At 47.3% G+C, this 23,264-nt stretch overlaps 1 protein-coding gene and 1 non-coding gene across 6 annotated transcripts in view; both read right to left on the bottom strand.

The window, feature by feature from the left end:
- Nucleotides 1–23,264, bottom strand: part of SP4 (Sp4 transcription factor) — a 154,219-nt gene that overhangs the window by 8,908 nt on the left and 122,047 nt on the right. For all 5 annotated transcript variants that reach the window (XM_063921775.1, XM_063921773.1, XM_063921774.1 and 2 more), the window contains exon 5: nucleotides 1,053–1,252. In XM_063921775.1, the coding sequence (XP_063777845.1) occupies nucleotides 1,053–1,252 (200 nt within the window). The remainder of the gene's footprint in view (nucleotides 1–1,052; nucleotides 1,253–23,264) is intronic.
- On the bottom strand, nucleotides 10,711–10,899 carry LOC134931187 (U2 spliceosomal RNA). The gene has a single exon (XR_010179025.1). It is a non-coding gene; the product is annotated as a U2 spliceosomal RNA (small nuclear RNA).

The following is a 23,264-nucleotide window of genomic DNA, read 5'->3' as shown; positions in this document are numbered from 1 at the left end:
CACCAGGTGATCCTAAAGCTTTCTTTAGATGTGCCCAGTCTCCTGCGGAGCCGCTATTCCCCATGGTCCTTACGGAGTTCCCAGCATCCACTAGGACGTCAGAGAAATAAAGTATAAAGGATAATTGATAATACACTACTTTTTCTAACACATTCTCTACTTCTCCACAAGCAGCAAAATCGTTGATGTCCTTCAATAAGAATTCAAATCCAAAACAGTGCTACGGACTGGTTATTCAGAAACCCCCCCTGACTGCGCCACTGCTTCAGATTCTACAATAAAAGTACTAATTGGTCTCTGTTTTACTTCCCAGGATGACCGCTATCTTAAAAACTAACAGAGGTCTTTCTTGCTTTCTAAATGTTGTCATTAGGGAACAGCAGCGGCGACAACAATGTCAGTGAAAACAAATAATAGCTATGCCTGCAGGAAGCTGATGTTAGCAGTTTCTGCTGCGGCACACAACTACGTTCTCCAGGTTTGGGCCCAGGTCCTGCCCCCTCGTTTCTAGTTATTTACATAGAAGCTTTTTGCATGGACTGGAATGAATATCAATGCAAAAAGAATTGCAGGTCCAGTCCTCCTTTGAACATAAGATTTGCTTTACAATTCACTAAAGCAACGGATTTGTAGTTTTCGGACACATACACAAACAATAGTATGTATTACAGAACCTTCTCATGACCTCACCCTCATTTTTTTTTATTTTGCATGTTCACAGCCCGGTGAATGACAGGAGGTCTGTAATACTAACGTGTGTTTGTGTGTGTATATATATATATATACACACACATACATACATACACACACACATATACATACATATATATTACAGCGCGTCATGTCAGAAAAAAATATTTATTAAAATCTTTCCTACAGTGGTTGTGAATGACCCATTTGACTTTCCTACATTACCTAAAACAGTATCTTCCAATTGGCCCATACTCAAACTATAGAAGGTTTAAAAGATGCAATGGAACACTTGTGCACACCCTAATACATAAGCCTTCTGCTATTACAACTTTATGAGAAATGGTATACAGCAATCAAACCTGTGTGAGTTCTTCTGTGCCTCTGTAGCTCATCACTCCTGGTAAACCTCTTGCCACAAAATATCCAGTTGCACACAAAAGGCCTCTCTCCAGTGTGCCAGCGAAGGTGAGCTCGGAGATGGGAAGTCTTCCCGTAGACTTTTCCACACCCTTCAATATGACAGATATGCTGCTTCTTTTTCCCAGGTTCACTGCTACCTCTAATAAAACAAAATTCAGAGGACGTCATTAGAGACCAGTATGTTCAAAGATAATGCTTGTAGGGCAATTTTTCCCCAAGAGCTGTATTCTTTTTACAATAAAAACAGCAATTAATTAGCCATTCATTGCGGTAGAGGCGTACATTATTAGATACACAGGGGTATATTTACTAAGGTCCCGATTTTGACCGAGATGCCGTTTTTTCTTCAAAGTGTCATCTCGGTAATTTACTGAGCAAAAATCACGGCAGTGATGAGGGCATTCGTAATATTTTGGAAGTCCTAGGAAAAAATCACGAATCAATACACCATCAGTCAAATACGCCTGCAATTTGGTAGAAATCGGTCATTTACTAAAAAGTGCAAAACACAAACACTGCCGACAATAGCCAAACACTGCCGTGCGAAAATACAATTCGTGAAAAAGTGCTAAAAAAAACCAGACCTGCTTTTTTATCCCGTGTTTGTATAGGCATGCACGGATCCATGAGATCCGTGCATGTTTATCAGTGGGAAGGGGTGGGAAATGTTATAATTTAAAAAAAAAAAAAAATTGCGTGGGGTCCCCCCTCCTAAACCAAACCAGCCTCGGGCTCTTTGAGCCGGCCCTGGTTGCAAAAATATGGGAAAAAAATTGACAGGGGTTCCCCCATATTTAAGCAACCAGCACCGGGCTCTGCGCCTGGTCCTGGTTCCAAAAATACGGGGGACAAAAAGCGTAGGGGTCCCCCGTATTTTTTAAACCAGCACCGGGCTCCACTAGCTGGACAGATAATGCCACAGCCGGAGGTCACTTTTATACAGTGCCTTGCGGCCGTGGCATCAAATATCCAACTAGTCACCCCTGGCCGGGGTACCCTGGGGGAGTGGGGACCCCTTCAATCAAGGGGTCCCCCCCCCCCAGCCACCCAAGGGCCAGGGGTGAAGCCCGAGGCTGTCCCCCCCATCCAATGGGCTGCGGATGGGGGGCTGATAGCCTTTGTGAAAAGTGTTTGATATTGTTTTCAGTAGCAGTACTACAAGGCCCAGCAAGCCTCCCCCGCAAGCTGGTACTTGGAGAACCACAAGTACCAGCATGCGGCGGAAAAACTGGCCCACTGGTACCTGTAGTACTACTACTAAAAAAATACCCCAATAAAGACATCACACACACACCTTGAAAGTATAACTTTAATACATACATGTACACCAACATACATACATACTTACCTATGTTCCCACGCAGGTCGGTCCTCTTCTCCAGTAGAATCCATGGTGTACCTGTAGAAAAAATTATACTCACATAATCCATGGTTGAAGGCTCCTCTACTTGTAATCCTTTTGTAATCCACGTACTTGAAAAAATAAAAAAACGGATACCCGACCACGAACTGAAAGGGGACCCATGTTTTCACATGGGACCCCTTTCCCCGAATGCCAGAAACCCCCTCTGACTGATGTCTAAGTGGGTTTCTTCAGCCAATCAGGGAGCGCCACGTTGAGGCACCCTCCTGATCGGCTGTGTGCTCCTGTACTGTCTGACAGGCGGCACACGGCAGTGTTACAATGTAGCGCCTATGCGCTCCATTGTAACCAATGGTGGGAACTTTCAGGTCAGCGGTGAGGTCACTTTCGGTCAACCGCAGACCTGAAAGTTCCCACCATTGGTTACAATGGAGCGCATAGGCGCTACATTGTAACACTGCCGTGTGCCGCCTGTCAGACAGTACAGGAGCACACAGCCGATCAGGAGGGTGCCACAACGTGGCGCTCCCTGATTGGCTGAAGAAACCCACTTAGACATCAGTCAGAGGGTTTTTTTGGCATTCGGGGAAAGGGGTCCCATGTGAAAACATGGGTCCCCTTTCAGTTCGTGGTCGGGTATCCGTTTTTTTATTTTTTCAAGTACGTGGATTACAAAAGGATTACAAGCAGAGGAGCCTTCAACCATGGATTATGTGAGTATAATATTTTCTACAGGTACACCATGGATTCTACTGGAGAAGAGGACCGACCTGCGTGGGAACATAGGTAAGTATGTATGTATGTTGGTGTGCATGTATGTATTAAAGTTATACTTTCAAGGTGTGTGTGTGATGTCTTTATTGGGGTATTTTTTTAGTAGTAGTACTACAGGTACCAGCGGGCCCGTTTTTCTGCCGCATGCTGGTACTTGTGGTTCTCCAAGTACCAGCTTGCGGGGTAGGCTTGCTGGGCCTTGTAGTACTGCTACTAAATACAATATCAAACACTTTTCACAAAGGCTATCAGCCCCCCATCCGCAGCCCATTGGATGGGGGGGGGACAGCCTCTGGCTTCACCCCTGGCCCTTGGGTGGCTGGGGGGGGGGGAGACCCCTTGATCGAAGGGGTCCCCACTCCCCCAGGGTACCCCGGCCAGGGGTGACTAGTTGGATATTTGATGCCACGGCCGCAAGGCACTGTATAAAAGTGACCCCCGGCTGTGGCATTATCTGTCCAGCTAGTGGAGCCCGGTGCTGGTTTCAAAAATACGGGGGACCCCTACGCTTTTTGTCCCCCGTATTTTTGGAACCAGGACCAGGCGCAGAGCCCGGTGCTGGTTGCTTAAATATGGGGGAACCCCTGTCAATTTTTCCCCCATATTTTTGCAACCAAGGCCGGCTCAAAGAGCCCGAGGCTGGTTTGGCTTAGGAGGGGGGACCCCACGCAATTTTTTTTTAAAGTTTTGCACAATGAAGCCCTGCATGGATCTCTCAGATCCGGCCGAGATTCATTGTATTAAAGTCGGCAGTGTTTTACAAGTCACTCACGTTAAACACTGCCTAAAAAAACGAATGACATCGACATCGGAAAAACCGAAAATGCAGAATACGGCAGCTTAGTAAATTAGTCGTAATCAATTCAAAAAGTTGCATATTTACACTTTCAATGTCATTCGTGATTGAACTTTGACCTCAAACAGGAAAATACGAATCTTAGTACATTTACCCCATAGTTATAACTCCACTCACTTCATTCCTGGTCCCTAGGGCAACAATACTTACCAAGCAGTCAGCGGATCTATGAAATGGTAAAATAATTGGACCACAAACTTTAATAGTCTATCTTAAGACCCATACACACGGGTGAGATTCGGGCTATGCCTGATTCTCACTATGCGACAGGGGCTAGGTCGGCATCGCAAGCACATAATGAGTGTGCTTGCGATACTGACTATGTGCGATTTTGGCTAAGTGTCAATTTTGACTAACTCTTCTATAGATAGTCAAAATTGACTTGCCTGCACAGTCTATCTAGTCTTGTGATGCCGACCGCGCATCGGCATCGAATCGTGAAAGTCACCTTGCCATCTGCACTAACTTTTCTTACGATTTTGACTATATAGAAAATATCTCACACTGTGTACACACCATTACTGCATATCCTAGTATAAGGACTCGCTCACACAGTGTATTAGTATCGTATTCATTTTCAGTGACCTAACATATGAATCTGAATGATCAAGGATCTAAAAATAATGTAAATACGTTATTGGTTCTGATTTTAAAACAGTGCGCCACATTTATGGGCAAAAAATGCCCTCTTTCTGCCCAACTCCACCCATTGGCTATCATAAAAGGATACATGTTTGCACCAGCTCTGAGCTGGGTTTTGTTCTACACTTTTCGCTTGATGGATAAGAGCATGCCCATCTCCAATGTATACATTTAAAAACAACAAATCCACATGTACAAGGCAGTATTGATTTGCCTAGTTTGGCAGTACTGAATTAGAACCTAATTCACAAATGGTTACAGTGTAGGAACTTTTTGTGATATTTTTAGAAAAGACAACAGATTTGCGGTATGGATACTATCTGTATTCCGTTAGCAGTTGATTTACTGACAGATCCAATACAGACGGTCATAATCCCGACAGCCATTGACAGGCAAAATACTGACATTCATTATACCAACATGTTTAAAATGCTGACATAGTATGTCAGCATTTAAAATGTTGGTATTTTGAACATGCCGGCATAATGAATGTCGGTAAATCATACTGAACCCCTGTATTCAATGCGCAGACATTTGTCATATTCAAAAATAAAAGACTTCCTGGTTGATAACATTCTCTGAAGGTAGACTACCCCTTTAAAAAACATGGGGAATTTGAGAGAGAAGAACCAACAGTAAGGTAAAAGTTGGATGTACTAGCTTTAAACCGTAAGTACACTTTATCCCTCTGTACTATTCCTCTTACCCTTGTACTGTGTGTACAAGAAGTTTTTGGCGTATGCCAGCCAGCTCATATTAATTGTAAACAACCCTAAATCACAAAGGTTACACATGAACACGTGAAAATAGGTTTCATGTATATAAACAAAGCCTTTATCATACTGCCCTACTGAATCTCCTCTTGGATTACATCAAGGTCCACTGACTGTTGACAAATACCAGTGATCAGGATAGCAAGTTCTTCAGCCTAGAGCTTAAGTTCTACTTAAAAGTATCCAGCCAGCAAGATCAGAGTCAGGCCAGGTATATCAACAGCCAGATGTATAAAGCGTCAATGTGATGACCAGGAGAAAGATCCAATCACAAGCCAATGTAATACTATGTATAGTATAGGCAAGATCAAGAATCATGGGGGGTCAAAATACTAGAACCATAAATAATAGTAAGTACTTAAATATTGTAGTACATATTAAAGGTGAAATACACTGCAGTGATTGCAACTTAATAGACCCCCCCTTCCAACTACACTTCACCAATGCATCAATCACTGTGTTAATGAAGCTGCACAGTACGAGGCTGCACTTGAAAATCAGGCAGATTGTCCTTTATACCCTATCAGAGTGGCCGAGTAGGATCCTCTGCCACTCTGATGCAGGTAGCTCGCCCTGCCAGTGGAGGGGTGATCGAGACTAGCCAGTGTTACACAGCATGTGCCCTGGACTTGTAAAGGTTATTTACACATCTCTTGATCACAATAGTGTCCAAGATGGTGGTACAGGAAGCACTGGTGTCTATTCATATGCTAATCACCTTTGTCAGACCACATAGATATACTACCTTCTGAGCTTGGAACATGGAGACCGCATCTGCAGTGATGCGACCTTACAGTATACCGCCTTTTAAGCGGTACCAAACTTATCTACTAAATTGAATAGTATATTTAACAAATTGATGTCCTGTCAATTTTGGATTTTAGTTCATGGTCTGCTTGTCAGAGATAAGTGTGACTTTGGATGAACATGGAACTGTTATGTCACACGTTAATGAGTGATGAAATGGTGAGATACAAGAGGGAGGAACTAAAGGGCAAAATAACACTAGGTTCTGCCCAATTCAGATAGGTCTCATTTATAAGAATAGGGATAGGAGAATCGTAGTGTTCTTATTATGTGCTATGAAAAGGCGTCCGCTTTTCAATACTTCGTACCAGGTCATTAAGAGGTAAATTTTTTTTTATAAATTAGGCAGTAGAATAGACTTGTAACACAGCTGGGGCATACTTCCCTACTCTCCCGGAGTGGCTGGGAGGCTCCCGAAAATCGGGTGACCCTCCCGGCCCCCGGAAGAGCAGGAAAGTCTCCCGATTTCTGTGATCCCCCTCTGCCTGGCTGCTCACTTAATGAGTAAAGTAGGCAGTCCGGGCAGCCGAAGGCGCGATTTTTGTTGAATCGCATCGTCTTAGCCACGCCCTCTGTGGTATAATGCCGGTAATAGCGTCATTACACAGCGGGGGCGTGGCTTAAATTACACAATACATCAGCCCCGCCCCCACCGCCCTCTGCTCATCACTATCCTGCCCTGCCCCCTGCTGAGCCGACCTGGCTGCTCTCTCCCGGAGAGAGCAGCCATAAAGTCGGTAAGTATGAGCTGGGACATTATACAAAGCATGGGGCATCACCAGTATGCATAATGACTGTATAATGACTGTTGGAAGCAAGGAACACCACATATAAAACTCCCCTATATGCAAAGCAAAAAAATGTCCATACAACACACATCCTCTTCATCCCATTGTACTATTTTAACGATATTGTTCTTTAAAATGACATCTCCACATTAGCGGAAAATAGGATTTTGATTACCTACCGGTAAATCCTTCTCTCGTAGTCCATAAGGGATACTGGGGTCACTTAGGGGGTCATTCCGATTTGATTGCACGTAGCAACTTTTTGCTGCTTGTGCGATCAACTAGACGCCAATGGGGGAGTGTATTTTAGCATAGCAGCGATTGCTTGTGCAGCCCTGCTATGCTAAAAAAGTTTAGTGTAAAACAAGACTAGCCCTGCAGTTACTTACCATGTGCGATGGATCCAGCGATGAAGGTCCCGGAATTGACGTCAGACATCTGCCCTCCAAACGCCTGGACACGCCTCCGTTCGGATCTCCACTCCCGGAAAAAGGTGAGTTGACGCCCCGGATCGCCTTCCGCCTGTCATTCTTGCGGTCGCCGCCGTGACCGCTTTCTCCGTACGCGTTGTCACTGCCCGGCGACGGCAACAACGCGCCTGCGCAATGCGGCCCCCGCACATGCGCAGTTCCAACCCGTTCGCACCACTGTGATGAACCGCGGCGTGCCAACGGGTCGGAATGACCCCCTTAGTACGATGGGTATAGATGGGGTCCAAAGGAGCCGGTGCACTTTACATTTCTTCAACTGGGTGTGCTAGCTCCTCCCCTCTATGCCCCCCCTACAGCCAGTCTAGGTAAAACTGTGCCCGAAGGAGAATGGACATACTTGAGAGAACGAACATAACAACAAGTGGTGAGATTCACACACCAGCCCACCACAACATAAAGGGACCAGCAACGGTTGGTAACAAAACATCAACATCTGAACAGGTAAACTTTTACAGAAGATTAACCTGCAGAAAAGTCAACGCGGGCGCCCAGTATCCCTTATGGACTACGAGAAATTTTCTGGTAGGTAACCAAAATCCTATTTTCTCTAGCATCCATAAGGGTACGATGGGGACGACCCAAAGCTTCCAGACTGGGCGGGAATGTGCGGAGACATCTGCACCACCGCCTGCCCTAACTGGGTATCCTCTTTGGCCAGTGTATCAAACCTGTAGAACTTCCAACAGGTGTTCTTCCCCGACCAGGTAGCAGTTTGGTATAGTTGCAAGGTGAGACCCATGGGCAGCCGCCCAGGAAGACCCCACCGATCTGGTAGAGTGGGCCTTCAGAGACTGCGGAACAGGTAAGGCTGCCGACACATAGGCCTGTTGGATAGTAAGCCTAAGCCAACGAGCAATGGACTGCTTTTTCTGCATATCATAGAGCACAATTCGTCTTTCTGAACCAAGCCGTCCTCTTGACATAGATCTTCAAGGCTCGCACAGCATCCAATGCCTCCAGAGGAGCAGAAGAGCCAGAATTAGACGGGACCACAATAGGTCAGTTCAAGTGGAATGCAGAGACAACTTTCGTCAGGAACTGCTGCCTAGTCCGGAGCTCTGCTCTGTCTTCGTAAAAGACGGAGTATGGACTTTTACACGATAAGGCCCCCAATTCTGAGACACTCCTAGCAGAAGCTAGGGCCTGCAACATTACCGTCTTCCACGTAAGGTACTTGTCTTCTACCGCCATCAAAGGTTCAAACCAGGAGGACTGTAGAAACTCCAAGACCACATTCAAATCCCAGGGTGCCGTTGGCGGCACAAAGGGAGGTTGCATGTGAAGTACCACTTGCAAGAGGGTCCTGGTTCTTGAACAATACCGGCGAAGTTTCTTGTTGAGCCATGAAGCCATCAGGTCGATCTGCGGGCAGCCCCACAGGTCGGTGATCTGCCGAAACACCCGTGGGAGGAGGTCCCACTCTCTCGGGTGGAGGTCGTGATGACTCAGGAAGTCCGCTTCCCAGTTGTCCACCCCTGGAATAAAGATGCCCGACATTGCTCTTGCATTTCTTTCAGCCCAGAAGAGCATCCTTGACACTTCTCACATGCAGGCTCTGCTCTTTGTTCCTCCGTCGATTGATGTATGCCACTGCCGCGGCGTTGTCTGACTGAACTTGAATGGCCCGATCCCAAAGCAGAGAAGACGCCTGAAGCAGAGCGTTGTAGATCGTCCGAAGTTCCAGAATGTTGATCGGAAGTAGGGCTTCGTGGGAGGACCACCTGCCCTGGAACTGAGCCCCTTGGGTGACAGCTCCCCATCCCCGCAGACTTGCGTCCGTTGTGAGGAGGATCCAATCCTGAATCCCGAAACTTCGACCTTCCAGCAGGTTTGAGGACTGTAGCCACCACAGGAGGGAAACTCTGGCCTGAGGTGAGAGGCGTATGATCCGATGCATCTAAAGATGTGATCCGGACCACTTTCTCAGGAGATTCAATTGAAATGTTCTGGCATGGAACCTTCCGTGCTGAATCACCTCGTAAGATGCTACCATCTTTCCCAACAACCGTATGCAAAGATGGATGGATATACGATTTGGCCTTAGAACCGCTCGGACCATCTCCTGGAGTGTCCTTTCCTTGTCCTCTGGGGGGAAGAATACCTTCTGAGCCACTGTATCCAGAAACATTCCCAGGAACAGGACCCGCTGAGTTGGCTCCAGGTGAGACTTCTGTAAATTTAGAATCCACCCATGATGTGACAGAAGCTGAATAGTGCAGTTGATATTGAGCAATAGAAGCTCCCTGGATCTCGCCTTTATCAAGAGATCGTCCAGGTAAGGGACGATGTTGACCCCCTAGACTCGGAGCTGCAACATAATTTCCGCCATCACCTTCGTGAAGACCCTCAGAGCCGCGGACAGCCCGAAGGGCAGAGCCTGGAACTGGTAGTGGTTGTTCAACAGGACAACCTGCAGGTAAGCCTGGTGGGGCGGCCAAATCTGGATAAGGAGATAAGCATCCTTTATATCCAGTGAAACCATGATCTCATGTTCTTCCAGACCCACAATCTCTGCTCACAGGGATTCCATCTTGAACTTGAAGAACTTTAGGTAAGGGCTCAAGGATTTTAGATTCAAAATGGGCCTTACCGAACAGTTCGGAGTCGGTACCACAACAGGTTGGATTAGTATCCCCAGTTTTCTATATGAGGCGGAACTGGAACTATAGCTTGGATTTGACCCAGTCTTAGTACAGCCTCTTGTAATATCTCCTGCGATTCTTCGGAATGTGAAGTGGAGTGAATTTAAACACACTCTTTATGCCAGGAGCTTTTTCTAAATATGCGGAAATATTTTAGATGGGCCCCTACCCTGGAATCCCTTAGGATTGGAGGACCATCTTCATTCCGAAGTGTTTATGGAATAGACTTGGTGCTCTGTTTTTGTGATCCTGTAAAACATGTCTGTTTCTCCACTGGTGCCTCTGTTGCATTGAGGCACCAGTGGCACTGCCCCCAATACTTGCAACCCTAAGATCATGATCTCAGGGTAAACACATCTGGTGGGCGTAGCCGCGACGGTAGGTACGTGGACCCACCGGTAGTGATCTGTGAGATTTTGAACCCAGCATTCACTAACCACTGATGTAATCATAAGCTCTGAGAGCAGAGCATGTCATAGTAGTACGGCAGTACCCGGTTAATGCGCGGAGTGGACAGAGCAAGCTCTTTACTCATCTCCCTGTTTTAAATTTTCATATAATATATGGCTCCCAGATAGGGGGCGTATCAGATATTAAAATAATAAGAACAGATACTAGCCTTGATCTTGGCCAGAAGGCAGAGAGGCAATGCACAGGCATTTATAATGCCTATTTTCTTTTTTTTTTTAACCCCCTCGCATAGGAAGCTTTTAAACTCCTGCATATTTCGCATAAGCATCATAAAGCCAGCTGGCAATGCTTTCCCGTTTTTTTGGGGACTGTCCCGCTGTCCCACCCGCGGGCCACAGTGCAGAGCAGAGGTGAACAGACCCTGTGCGCATGCGCCCAGCGTCTATTCAGTGGAGACAGAAGGAGAGGGGGCATGCCAGCAGCTCAGAGCGCTGGGCATGCCCTCTCAGTGACAAAAATGGGGGCATGGCTCGGGATCGCAGGCCATCGCATGAAGCCACACACCCTTTTTGTCCGCGCTGCGTGCAGATGTCCCTTCTTGCTGGAGACAGAAGTTGGGAGGTATGGCATAGGGAGAACATACAAACTCCACACAGCCAGGGCCGTGATGGGCACAGAACCCCCCGACCCCAGTGATGTGAGGCAGCAATGACAATCTCCAATAGACAAACCCCTTTGAACAGGTATTCCTGTTTATTTTTCGATATGGAGTTATCTACTTTAGGGGGTTTTCCAGACGTTTCTATCCTCTGGAGGGAAGGTAAGGCTGTATATGAATTTCTTAGTCACATGACTCCATGGTCCCCTGAATGAGTTACCAGTTAACTCCTTAATGGAGACTTTTCTGTGTACATAAATATATGGTACATTTACACAGATCTTATAGCATAATGATTGCTCTACTCCTAAGGTAGATAATTTCTATAACCTCTTAAGAAGCACTATCTTAAGTTTTGGCAGCAGCTAGCAAGTTTACCATTCAGACATAGGGAGTAATTCAGACCTGATCGCTCGCTAGCTGTTTTTTGAAGTCCTGCATTCACATAGTCGCCGCCCACCGGGGAGTGTATTTAAGCTGTAAAAGTGTGCGATCACATGTGCAGCCAAACAGTACATCAAAATTTTGTGCAGTTTCTGAGTAGCCCAGGACTTACTCAGCCGCTGCGATCACTTCAGCCTGTCCGGGACCAAAATGGACGTCATACACCCACCCTAGGCAAACGCTTGTGAACGCCTGCATTTTTCCAACCACTCCCAGAAAACAGTCAGTTGACACCCACAAACGCCTTCTTCCTGTCAATTACCTTGCGATCGCCCATGCGAATGTATTCTTCGCACAAACCCATCGCAGAGCAACGAACCGCTTTGTACCTGTGCGATGCATCTGCGCATTATGGTGCATACACAGTTCTGACACGATCGCAGCGCTGCAAAAAACGCTAGCGAGCGATCAGGTCTGAATTACCCCCATAGTACAAAGACACAGTCACACTGTGGTCTATGTAATCATTCCTCTCCTCTGCCTGTAGGCAACGTTGTATCCACATTAGGGTCTGGATGATGGCTGCGGAGAACCACACCACACCTAGAGTAAAACCAGTCTGAACTAGTTTTTACTCAGATTAGTATATGTAGGGGGACATACAGTACATGGGAAACAAGCATGCTTTTCACAGTTTATACCATAGGTGTGCAAACTCGGTCCTCATTACCCCACACAGGTCATATTTTGCAGGTCTCCTCACAGAATCACAAGTGAAATAATTAACTCCACCTGTGGACCTTTTAAAATGTGCCTGTGAGTAATTAATACCCCTGTGCACCTGCTGGGTTACCTGCAAAACATGCACTGTGTGGGGTAATGAGGACCGAGTTTGCAGACCTATGGTTTATACTGAGAGAAAGAACCAGCATACCAGCCTCCAGCTACATATAAAATTATATATATATAAAAAAATAAGATTTTACTTACCGGTAAATCTATTTCTCGTAGTCCGTAGTGGATGCTGGGGACTCCGTAAGGACCATGGGGAATAGACGGGCTCCGCAGGAGACATGGGCACTTTAAGAAAGAATTTAGATTCTGGTGTGCTCTGGCTCCTCCCTCTATGTCCCTCCTCCAGACCCCAGTTAGAGAAACTGTGCCCGGAAGAGCTGACAGTACAAGGAAAGGATTTTGGAAATCCAGGGCAAGACTCATACCAGCCACACCAATCACACCGTATAACTTGTGATAAACTTACCCAGTTAACAGTATGAACAACAACAGAGCATCAGATCAACCCTGATGCAACTGTAACATAACCCTTATTTAAGCAATAACTATATACAAGCATTGCAGAAGAAGTCCGCACTTGCGACGGGCGCCCAGCATCCACTACGGACTACGAGAAATAGATTTACCGGTAAGTAAAATATTATTTTCTCTAACGTACTAGTGGATGCTGGGGACTCCGTAAGGACCATGGGGATTATACCAAAGCTCCCAAACGGGCGGGAGAGTGCGGATGACTCTGCAGCACCGATTGAGCAAACACAAGGTCCTCCTCAGCCAGGGTATCAAACTTGTAGAACTTTGCAAAGGTGTTTGAACCTGACCAAGTAGCCGCTCGGCAAAGCTGTAATGCCGAGACTCCTCGGGCAGCCGCCCAAGAAGAGCCCACCTTCCTTGTGGAATGGGCCTTAACTGATTTAGGCAGCGGCAATCCAGCCGCAGAATGAGCCTGCTGAATCGTGTTACAGATCCAGCGAGCAATAGTTTGCTTTGAAGCAGGCGCCCCAAGCTTGTTGGAAGCATACAGGATAAACAAAGATTCTGTTTTCCTGACCCTAGCCGTTCTGGCTACATAAACCTTCAAAGCCCTGACTACATCAAGTAACTCGGAATCCTCCAAGTCAGTAGTAGCCACAGGCACCACAATAGGTTGGTTTATATGAAAGGATGAAACCACTTTCGGCAGAAATTGTGGGCGGGTTCGCAATTCTGCTCTATCCGCATGGAAAACCAGATAAGGGCTTTTATGTGACAAAGCCGCCAACTCTGACACACGCCTAGCCGAAGCCAAGGCTAGTAGCATGACCACCTTCCACGTGAGATATTTCAATTCCACCGTTTTGAGTGGTTCAAACCAGTGTGATTTCAGGAAACTCAACACCACGTTAAGATCCCAAGGTGCCACTGGAGGCACAAAAGGGGGCTGAATATGCAGCACTCCCTTTACAAACGTCTGAACTTCAGGCAGAGAAGCCAGTTCTTTTTTAAAGAAAATGGATAGGGCCAAAATCTGGACCTTAATGGAAACCAATTTTAGGCCCAAAGTCACCCCCGACTGTAGGAAGTGAAGGAAACGGCCCAGCTGTAATTCCTCCGTAGGGGCATTCCTGGCCTCACACCAAGCAACATATTTTCGCCATATACGGTGATAATGATGAGCCGTCACGTCCTTCCTAGCCTTTATCAGCGTAGGAATGACCTCATCCGGAATGCCTTTTCTGCTAGGATCCGGCGTTCAACCGCCATGCCGTCAAACGCAGCCGCAGTAAGTCTTGGAACAGACAGGGCCCCTGTTGCAACAAGTCCTGTCTTAGAGGCAGAGGCCACGGGTCCTCTGTGAGCATTTCTTGCAGATCTGGATACCAAGTCCTTCTTGGCCAGTCCGGAACAATGAGTATTGTTCTCACTCCTCTTTTTTTTATGATTCTCAGCACCTTGGGTATGAGAGGAAGAGGAGGAAATACATAGACCAACTGGAACACCCACGGCGTCACCAGTGCGTTCACAGCTATCGCCTGAGGGTCTCTTGACCTGGCGCAATACCTCTGTAGCTTTTTGTTGAGGCGGGATGCCATCATATCCACCTGTGGCAGTTCCCACCGACTTGCAACCTGCGTGAAGATTTCTTGATGAAGTCCCCACTCTCCCGGGTGGAGGTCGTGCCTGCTGAGGAAGTCTGCTTCCCAGTTGTCCACACCCGGTATGAACACTGCTGACAGTGCACTTACGTGATTCTCCGCCCAGCGAAGAATTCTGGTGGCTTCTACCATCGCCACCCTGCTCCTTATGCCGCCTTGGCGGTTTACATGAGCCACTGCTGTGATGTTGTCTGACTGAATCAGAACCGGTTGGTCGCGAAGTAGGGACTCCGCTTGACGTAGGGCGTTGTATATGGCCCTTAGTTCCAGGATGTTGATGTGAAGGCAAGTCTCCTGACTTGACCACAGACCTTGGAAATTTCTTCCCTGTGTGACTGCCCCCCACCCTCGGAGGCTTGCATCCGTGGTCACTAGGACCCAGTCCTGAATGCCGAATCTGCGACTCTCGAGAAGGTGAGCACTCTGCAGCCACCACAGGAGAGACACCCTGGCCCTGGGGAATAGGGTGATTAGCCGATGCATCTGAAGATGTGATCCGGACCATTTGTCCAGTAGATCCCATTGAAAGGTCCTCGCATGGAACCTGCCGAAGGGAATGGCCTCGTATGATGCCACCATCTTTCCCAGGACTCGCGTGCAGTGATGCACCGACACCTGTTTTGGTTTTAATAGGTTTCTGACCAGTGTCATGAGTTCCTGAGCCTTCTCCATCGGGAGATAAACCCTCTTCTGGTCTGTGTCCAGAATCATGCCCAGGAAAGGCAGACGAGTCGTAGGAATCAACTGCGACTTTGGAATATTTAGAATCCAGCCGTGTTGTTGTAACACTTCCAGAGAGCGTGCTACGCTGATCAGCAACTGCTCTCTTGACCTCGCTTTTATGAGGAGATCGTCCAAGTATGGGATAATTGTGACCCCTTGCTTCCGCAGGAGTACCATCATCTCCGCCATTACCTTGGTAAATATTTTCGGTGCCGTGGAGAGACCAAACGGCAACGTCTGAAATTGGTAATGACAATCCTGTACCACAAAGCTGAGGTACGCCTGATGAGGTGGATAAATGGGGACATGAAGGTATGCATTCTTTATGTCCAGAGACACCATAAAATCCTCCCCTTCCAGGCTTGCGATGACCGCTCTGAGCGATTCCATCTTGAACTTGAGCCTTTTCAGGTATATGTTCAGGGATTTTAAATTCAATATGGGTCTGACCGAACCGTCCGGTTTCGGTACCACAAACATGGTCGAATAATAACCCTTTCCTTGTTGAAGGAGGGGAATCTTGACCACCACCTGTTGAAGATACAATCTGTGAATTGCAGTTAACACTATTTCCCTCTCTAAAGGGGAAGCTGGCAGGGCCGATTTGAGGTATCGGTGAGGGGGCATCTCTTCGAATTCCAGCTTGTATCCCTGAGACACAATCTCTATTGCCCAGGGATCCAACTGGGAGTGAACCCACTTGTGGCTGAAATTTCGGAGACGCGTCCCCACCGGGCCTAGCTCCGCCTGTGGAGCCCCAGCGTCATGCGGTGGATTTAGTGGAAGCCGGGGAGGACTTCTGTTCCTGGGAACTAGCTGCGTTGTGCAGCTTCCTTCCTCTGCCCCTGCCTCTGGCAAGAAAAAACGCACCTCGAACTTTCTTGCCTTTTTGTGATCAAAAGGACTGCATTTGGTAATACGGTGCTTTCTTAGGTTGTGAGGAAACATATGGCAAAAAATTTGACTTTCCAGCAGTAGCTGTGGAGACCAGGTCCGAGAGACCCTCCCCAAACAATTCCTCACCCTTGTAAGGTAAAACCTCCATGTGCCTTTTTGAGTCGGCATCACCTGTCCATTGCCGAGTCCACAGGACCCTTCTGGCAGAAATCGACATAGCATTTATTCTAGAGCCCAGTAGACTAATGTCTCTTTGAGCATCTCTCATATATACAGTAGGACAGCGTCTTTTATATGCCCCAGGGTCATTAATATAGTATCCTTGTCTAAGGTATCAAGTTCCTCAGATAAGGTATCCGTCCATGCTGCTACAGCACTACACACCCAGGCCGACGCAATTGCCGGCCTTAGTAAGGTACCTGAATGTGTATAAATGGACTTCAGGGTACCCTCTTGCTTTCTATCAGCAGCATCTTTTAGGGTGGCCATATCCTGTGACGGCAGGGCTACCCTCTTGGATAAGCGTGTTAAAGCTTTGTCCACCATAGGGGAGTATTCCCAGCGTAACCTGTCCGTTGGCGGGAAAGGATACGCCATAAGCATCTGTTTGGAAATCTGCAGTTTTTTATCTGGAGATTCCCAAGCCTTTTCACATAACTCATTTAGCTCGTGTGAAGGGGGGAAGGTCACCACCTGCCTTTTTTCCCCATACATATGAACCCTCTTGTCAGGGACTGGGGTTTCCTCTGTGATGTGCAACACATCCTTAATTGCTATAATCATATAACGGATGGATTTAGCCAATTTAGGCTGTAACTTTGCATCATCGTAATCGACACTGGAGTCAGAATCCATGTCGGTATCTGTGTCAACAATTTGGGATAGTGGGTGCTTCTGAGACCCTGACGGCCTCTGCGACATAGGATCAGGCACGGGCTGAGACCCTGACTGTCCTAAGGCTTCAGCTTTATCCAATCTTTTATGCAAGGAATTAACATTATCATTTAAAACCTTCCACATATCCATCCAATCAGGTGTCGGCGCCGTCGGCGGAGACACCACATTCATTTGCTCCCGCTCTGTTTCCACATAGCCTTCCTCGTCAAACATGTCGACACAAGCGTACCGACACCACACACACAGGGAATGCTCTTTTTGAAGACCGTTCCCCCACAAGGCCCTTTGGAGAGACAGAGAGAGAGTATGCCAGCACACACCCCAGCGCTATATAACCCAGGAATAACACAGTAACTTAATGTTAACCCAGTAGCCGCTGTTATAATGATTTTTGCGCCTAATTATGTGCCCCCCCTCTCTTTTTATCCTTTTCTACCGTGTATCTGCAGGGGAGAGCCTGGGGAGCTTCCTCTCAGCGGAGCTGTGGAGAAACAATGGCGCTGGTGAGTGCTGAGGAAGAAGCCCCGCCCCCTCAGCGGCGGGCTTCTGTCCCGCTTTAATGTACAATGGCCCTCATTCCGAGTTGTTCGCTCGGTATTTTTCATCGCATCGCAGTGAAAATCCGCTTAGTACGCATGCGCAAAGTTCGCACTGCGACTGCGCCAAGTAACTTTACTATGAAGAAAGTATTTTTACTCACGGCTTTTTCTTCGCTCCGGCGAACGTAATGTGATTGACAGGAAATGGGTGTTACTGGGCGGAAACACGGCGTTTCAGGGGCGTGTGGCTGAAAACGCTACCGTTTCCGGAAAAAACGCAGGAGTGGCCGGAGAAACGGTGGGAGTGCCTGGGCGAACGCTGGGTGTGTTTGTGACGTCAACCAGGAACGACAAGCACTGAAATGATCGCACAGGCAGAGTAAGTCTGGAGCTACTCTGAAACTGCTAAGTAGTTAGTAATCGCAATATTGCGAATACATCGGTCGCAATTTTAAGAAGCTAAGATTCACTCCCAGTAGGCGGCGGCTTAGCGTGTGTAACTCTGCTAAATTCGCCTTGCGACCGATCAACTCGGAATGAGGGCCAATATTTTGGCGGGGGCTCATACATATATAAAGTGCCAAACTGTATATATGCAAAACTTTTGCCAAGAGGTCCTAATTGCTGCCCAGGGCGCCCCCCCCTGCGCCCTTACAGTGACCGGAGTATGTGGGTGTGTGTGGGAGCAATGGCGCACAGCTGCAGTGCTGTGCGCTACCTCAGTGAAGACTGGAGTCTTCTGCCGCCGATTTCGAAGTCTTCTTGCTTCTTATGCTCACCCGGCTTCTGTCTTCCGGCTCTGCGAGGGGGACGGCGGCGCGGCTCTGGGATCGGACGACGAGGGTGAGATCCTGTGTACGATCCCTCTGGAGCTAATGGTGTCCAGTAGCCTAAGAAGCAGGACCTATCTGCAGAGAGTAGGGCTGCTTCTCTCCCCTCAGTCCCACGATGCAGGGAGTCTGTTGCCAGCAGAGCTCCCTGAAAATAAAAAACCTAACAAAATACTTTCTTACAGCAAGCTCAGGAGAGCTCACTGAACAGCACCCAGCTCGTCCGAGCACAGATTCAAACTGGAGGTGGGTCATAGAGGGAGGAGCCAGGGCACACCAGAATCTAAATTCTTTCTTAAAGTGCCCATGTCTCCTGCGGAGCCCGTCTATTCCCCATGGTCCTTACGGAGTCCCCAGCATCCACTAGGACGTTAGAGAAATATATAATATAATATATCTGTACTAGGACCTTTTGTGCTCCTGTAGTATCACTCCACCCTACAATAAACCCCATTGCCATTTGTGGCGTTGGAGTGTCCCTGGAGGAGTTGATTTGTCCCCTGCAACGTCTGTGTAATCAGTGTGCAGTGAAATGGCGCCAGAAAACTGCTGGTCCCACTCTGGCTCCGGAGCTATGTACTTATTTATACTGGCAATGTCTCCTGTATGGTGCCAAACAGAGTATAAATACTTGTTTCCACCAAACTGCTGGGCAGCTCACGCAGGGGGGCTATGGGAAACCCCCAGGGGAAGGGGTCCGGATGCCGCCCCTGCGATCGCGCTGCACCAAGAACCGAGGGACCCCCCTTAGTGAGGCCCCCGGTGTGTACTAACCACTCTTCTAACCTTCAGGCATATGTTAGGGGTGTGCGGCAAGCTGCAATTGTGCTCGCTAAGGCGCCGTGACCGCGGTAACACAACCTCTCAGGACAGTGGTCCTGCAGCGGGGAAGCGGCTCTGACGCCTTACAGAGGTCGGTTACCACCCCCTCCCTTAACTCCTACGGTACAGGTATGCTGTTACCCAAACAGCATACCGAAAAAAACAAAGTTTTAAAATAAACTGAAGAAAACTCTCTGGAGCTCCAGCGTGTGCACTCTCTCGAGGGCACTTTTTTCTAAGCTAGACTGGCTGTAGGAGGGGGCATAGAGGGGAGTAGCCAGCACACCCAGTTGACGAAATTTAAAGCGCACCGGCTCCTTTGGACCCCATCTATACCCATTGTACTAAGTGACCCCAGTATCCCTTATGGATGCTAGAGAAATCTAGTTATATCAGGTCAAACTAAAGCCAGAGAAGGAAAGAGGATTTTGAGCCATTACTTGGTAGTTCAACATTTGCCCACAGAAAATCATCAATTTCAAGCCAAGTATAGGAACTGAGGTATGAAAACTTATCTAGCATAGCAGAACATCTATCCATTACTCACAATAGTAAGGGGTCACACCGCCATGAGCGTGCCTGTCACATGCAGAGAGCCACACCCGTCACCAAGCACAGATCCTGGTAAGTGATTGGCAGTGCCTGCAGTGGCCTGATTTCAAAATCATACTTTAGTATACTGCAATCCTTTCTCTTTTTGTATACCTCCCACTATAATATCCTCACACTAATCCTGCGCTAAATGGTCCCTCTTTCTAACCTATTTCATGTAATCTTCTATGCCACAGGACAAAAGAATATCCACATCATTTCCAGTACGAAACACCTTTATGCACCTGCCATTGTCATTACTCAGCCAGTAAATTTCATGCCTGGTTAGTCTTTCTATATTCAGCAATTAAATATATTTTATGTTTCTGACTGTAGCTGTCTAACGGTAATGGAGAAAGTTGATCCTAACAAGCTTAAATGTATTAATGGAGTAATTGATTCATGTGCTATTGAATCCCTCTATACTATACAAATATATTGCAACATTTTTGTGTTTGGTGCCAGTGACCAGCTGGATACGGGAGTACTACAGGACCATTAGTTGCAGTGGAAGATTTTAGTACAGGGGTTCTCAAACTCAGTCCTCCGGTCCCTAAAGAGGTCACGATTTCCAGGTCACTTTGCAGGTGCATAGGTGTATTCATTAATCACTGACACATTTTAAAACATCCACAGGTAGAGCTAAGTATTGATTCTATGAGGAAACTGGAAAATATGAACTGTTTGGGGTCCTGAGGACAGATGTATTAACCTGGAGAAGGCATAAGGAAGTGATAAACCAGCGATAAATGCAAGGTGATAAACGCACCAGCCAATCAGATCCAATACGTAAATTAACAGTTAGGAGCCGCTTAGCTGGTGTGTTTATCACCTTGCACTTATCACTGGTTTATCACTTCCTTATGCCGTCTCCAGGCTTAATACATCTGCCCCAGAGTTTGAAAACCATGTTTTAGTACCAAGTTCTGGTCACAATGAGCTACAGCAGTGTAGCAGTGTCTCAAGCTTGGTCCTCAAAGCACCCTAATAGTCCAGGTGGCGGAATGTATGCTAGCATCACGGATCGCGCCGCTATAACACTTCCTGCTTCACCTTATTACCGAGACGAAGTAGGAAGCCACTCCAACAAGATTAACTAACATCTTCTCTGCCGAAACGGGGGGCGTGTAAACTCACTGCTGATGCACTGTGTCTCCCAGCTCGGCTGGCTGCACTGCGCATGTACAAGATCTTGAAAATCACGTGAGATCTCCTGCGCAGCCCGGATGCCTCCACAGCCAGGGACCGCTCTGTCCCTGCTGTGGAGAGAACACAACACCGATATCTGCAGGTGTCCGGTCAGCATACATTTCCCTGGATATCGGCGTGCTATCTCTAGAGAAAAGAAAAGCACAGATATGGACAGGGGTACAAGGAAGACATAAAAAATTGTGTCTGGCACAAGTCAGAGAAAGTTGGAGATGAAAAGGAGTTTTTTTTTTAACAGTACTCCTAGGCCAAGTTTATTGGGAAATTCTGGACAAAATGTTATTTATGTAAATTGTGCATGTATGTAATCCTTAGGTTCTGTTATGTTGTGATGGACAAGGTTAGGATTCTGTTCACATATTTTATGATTAGCAGCCACCAGCTCTGGTTTTGTTTACCACATGGCCCTTAAATAATTTGATTTGGTCCTGGACCTCCAACCCAGTTTGGAAACCACTGCATTAGAGTACAAGGCGGTGCCACTGCCTATTCATCCTCTGGCTTGTTTCAAGTCAGTCATGTTTTAAACTTTTACACGATGCTTATATATGTGTAACAAATTATTTTTAAATTGACCAAATAGATAGTTAATAAATATTGATTGATCCTTTCCACCTGTCTGCATACATCTGTTTTATTTTTTATTTTTAGATGAATTCCTGTATTGAATAAGCGCTGTCTCTGGTACCTAGAGTACAATTGCATATTAGATTTTAGGAACTGTAACACCACATTAAGGTCCCATGGTGCCACTGGGGGCACAAAAGAAGGCTGGATGTGTAGCACTCCCTTTACAAAAGTCTGGACTTCTGGGAGAGAAGCCAATTCCTTCTGAAAGAATATAGATAGGGCCGAAATCTGTACCTTAATGGAGCCTAACTTCAGGCCCATATCCACTCCTGTCTGTAGAAAGTGGAGAAATCGGCCCAGGTGGAAATCTTCCATAGGAGCATTCTTGGCTTCACACCAAGATACATACTTACTCCAGATACGGTGATGTTTCGCCGTCACCTCCTTCATAGCCTTTTTTCAGAGTAGGGATGACTTCCTCCGGAATACCTTTCCCAGCTAGGATTCGGTGTTCAACCGCCATGCCGTCAAACGTAACCGCGGTAAGTCTTGGAACACGCAGGGCCCCTGCTGCAACAGGTCCTCCCTGAGAGGAAGAGGCCATGGATCTTCTGTGAGAATCTCCTGAAGATCTGAATACCAGGCCCTTCGAGGCCAATCTGGAACAATGAGTATTGTCTGCACTCTTTTTCGTCTTATGATTCTCAATATTTTTGAGATAAGAGGAAGAGGAGGGAACACATAGACCAACTGAAACACCCATGGTGTCACCACGGAGTCTACCGCTACTGCCTGAGGGTCCCTTGACCTAGCATAATACCTCTGAAGCTTCTTGTTAAGGCGTGACGCCATCATGTCAATTTGAGGAAGTCCCCAAAGACTTGTTATCTCTGCAAAAACTTATTGATGAAGTCCCCACTCTCCTGGATGGAGATTGTGTCTGCTTCCCAGTTGTCCACTCCCGGAATGAAGACTGCTGACAGAGAGCTTACGTGATTCTCCTCCCAGCGAAGAATCCTGGTGGCTTCCGCCATGGCAACTCTGCTCCTTGTCCCGCCTTGGCAGTTTACATGAGCCACGGCTGGGACGTTGTCTGATTGAAACAGAACCAGTAGGTCGCGAAGAAGATTCTCCGCTTGTCGTAGGCTGTTGTATATGGCCCTTAATTCCAGTATGTTGATGTGTAGACAAGCATCCTGGCTTGACCATAGTCCCTGAAAATTTCTTCCTTGTGTGACTGCTCCCCATCCTCGGAGGCTCGCGTCCGTGGTCACCAGAACCCAGTCTTGAATGCCGAACCTGCGACCCTCTAGAAGGTGAGCACTCCGCAGCCACCACAGGAGAGACACCCTGGCCCTGGGGGACAGGCTTATTTTCTGATGAATTTGAAGATGAGACCCGGACCACTTGTCCAGAAGGTCCCACTGAAATGTCCTCGCATGAAACCTGTCGAAGGGGATGGCCTCGTAGGTCGCCACCATTTTTCCCAGTACTCGAGTGCATTGATGAACTGACACTCTGTTCGGTTTTAACAGGTCTCTGACCATGTTCTGG

The sequence above is a fragment of the Pseudophryne corroboree genome, chromosome 5 (assembly GCF_028390025.1).
Source record: "Pseudophryne corroboree isolate aPseCor3 chromosome 5, aPseCor3.hap2, whole genome shotgun sequence".
Classification (NCBI taxonomy): domain Eukaryota; kingdom Metazoa; phylum Chordata; class Amphibia; order Anura; family Myobatrachidae; genus Pseudophryne; species Pseudophryne corroboree.
Note: the sequence above shows the minus strand (reverse complement) of the source record. Positions and strands in the feature narration are given on the sequence as shown.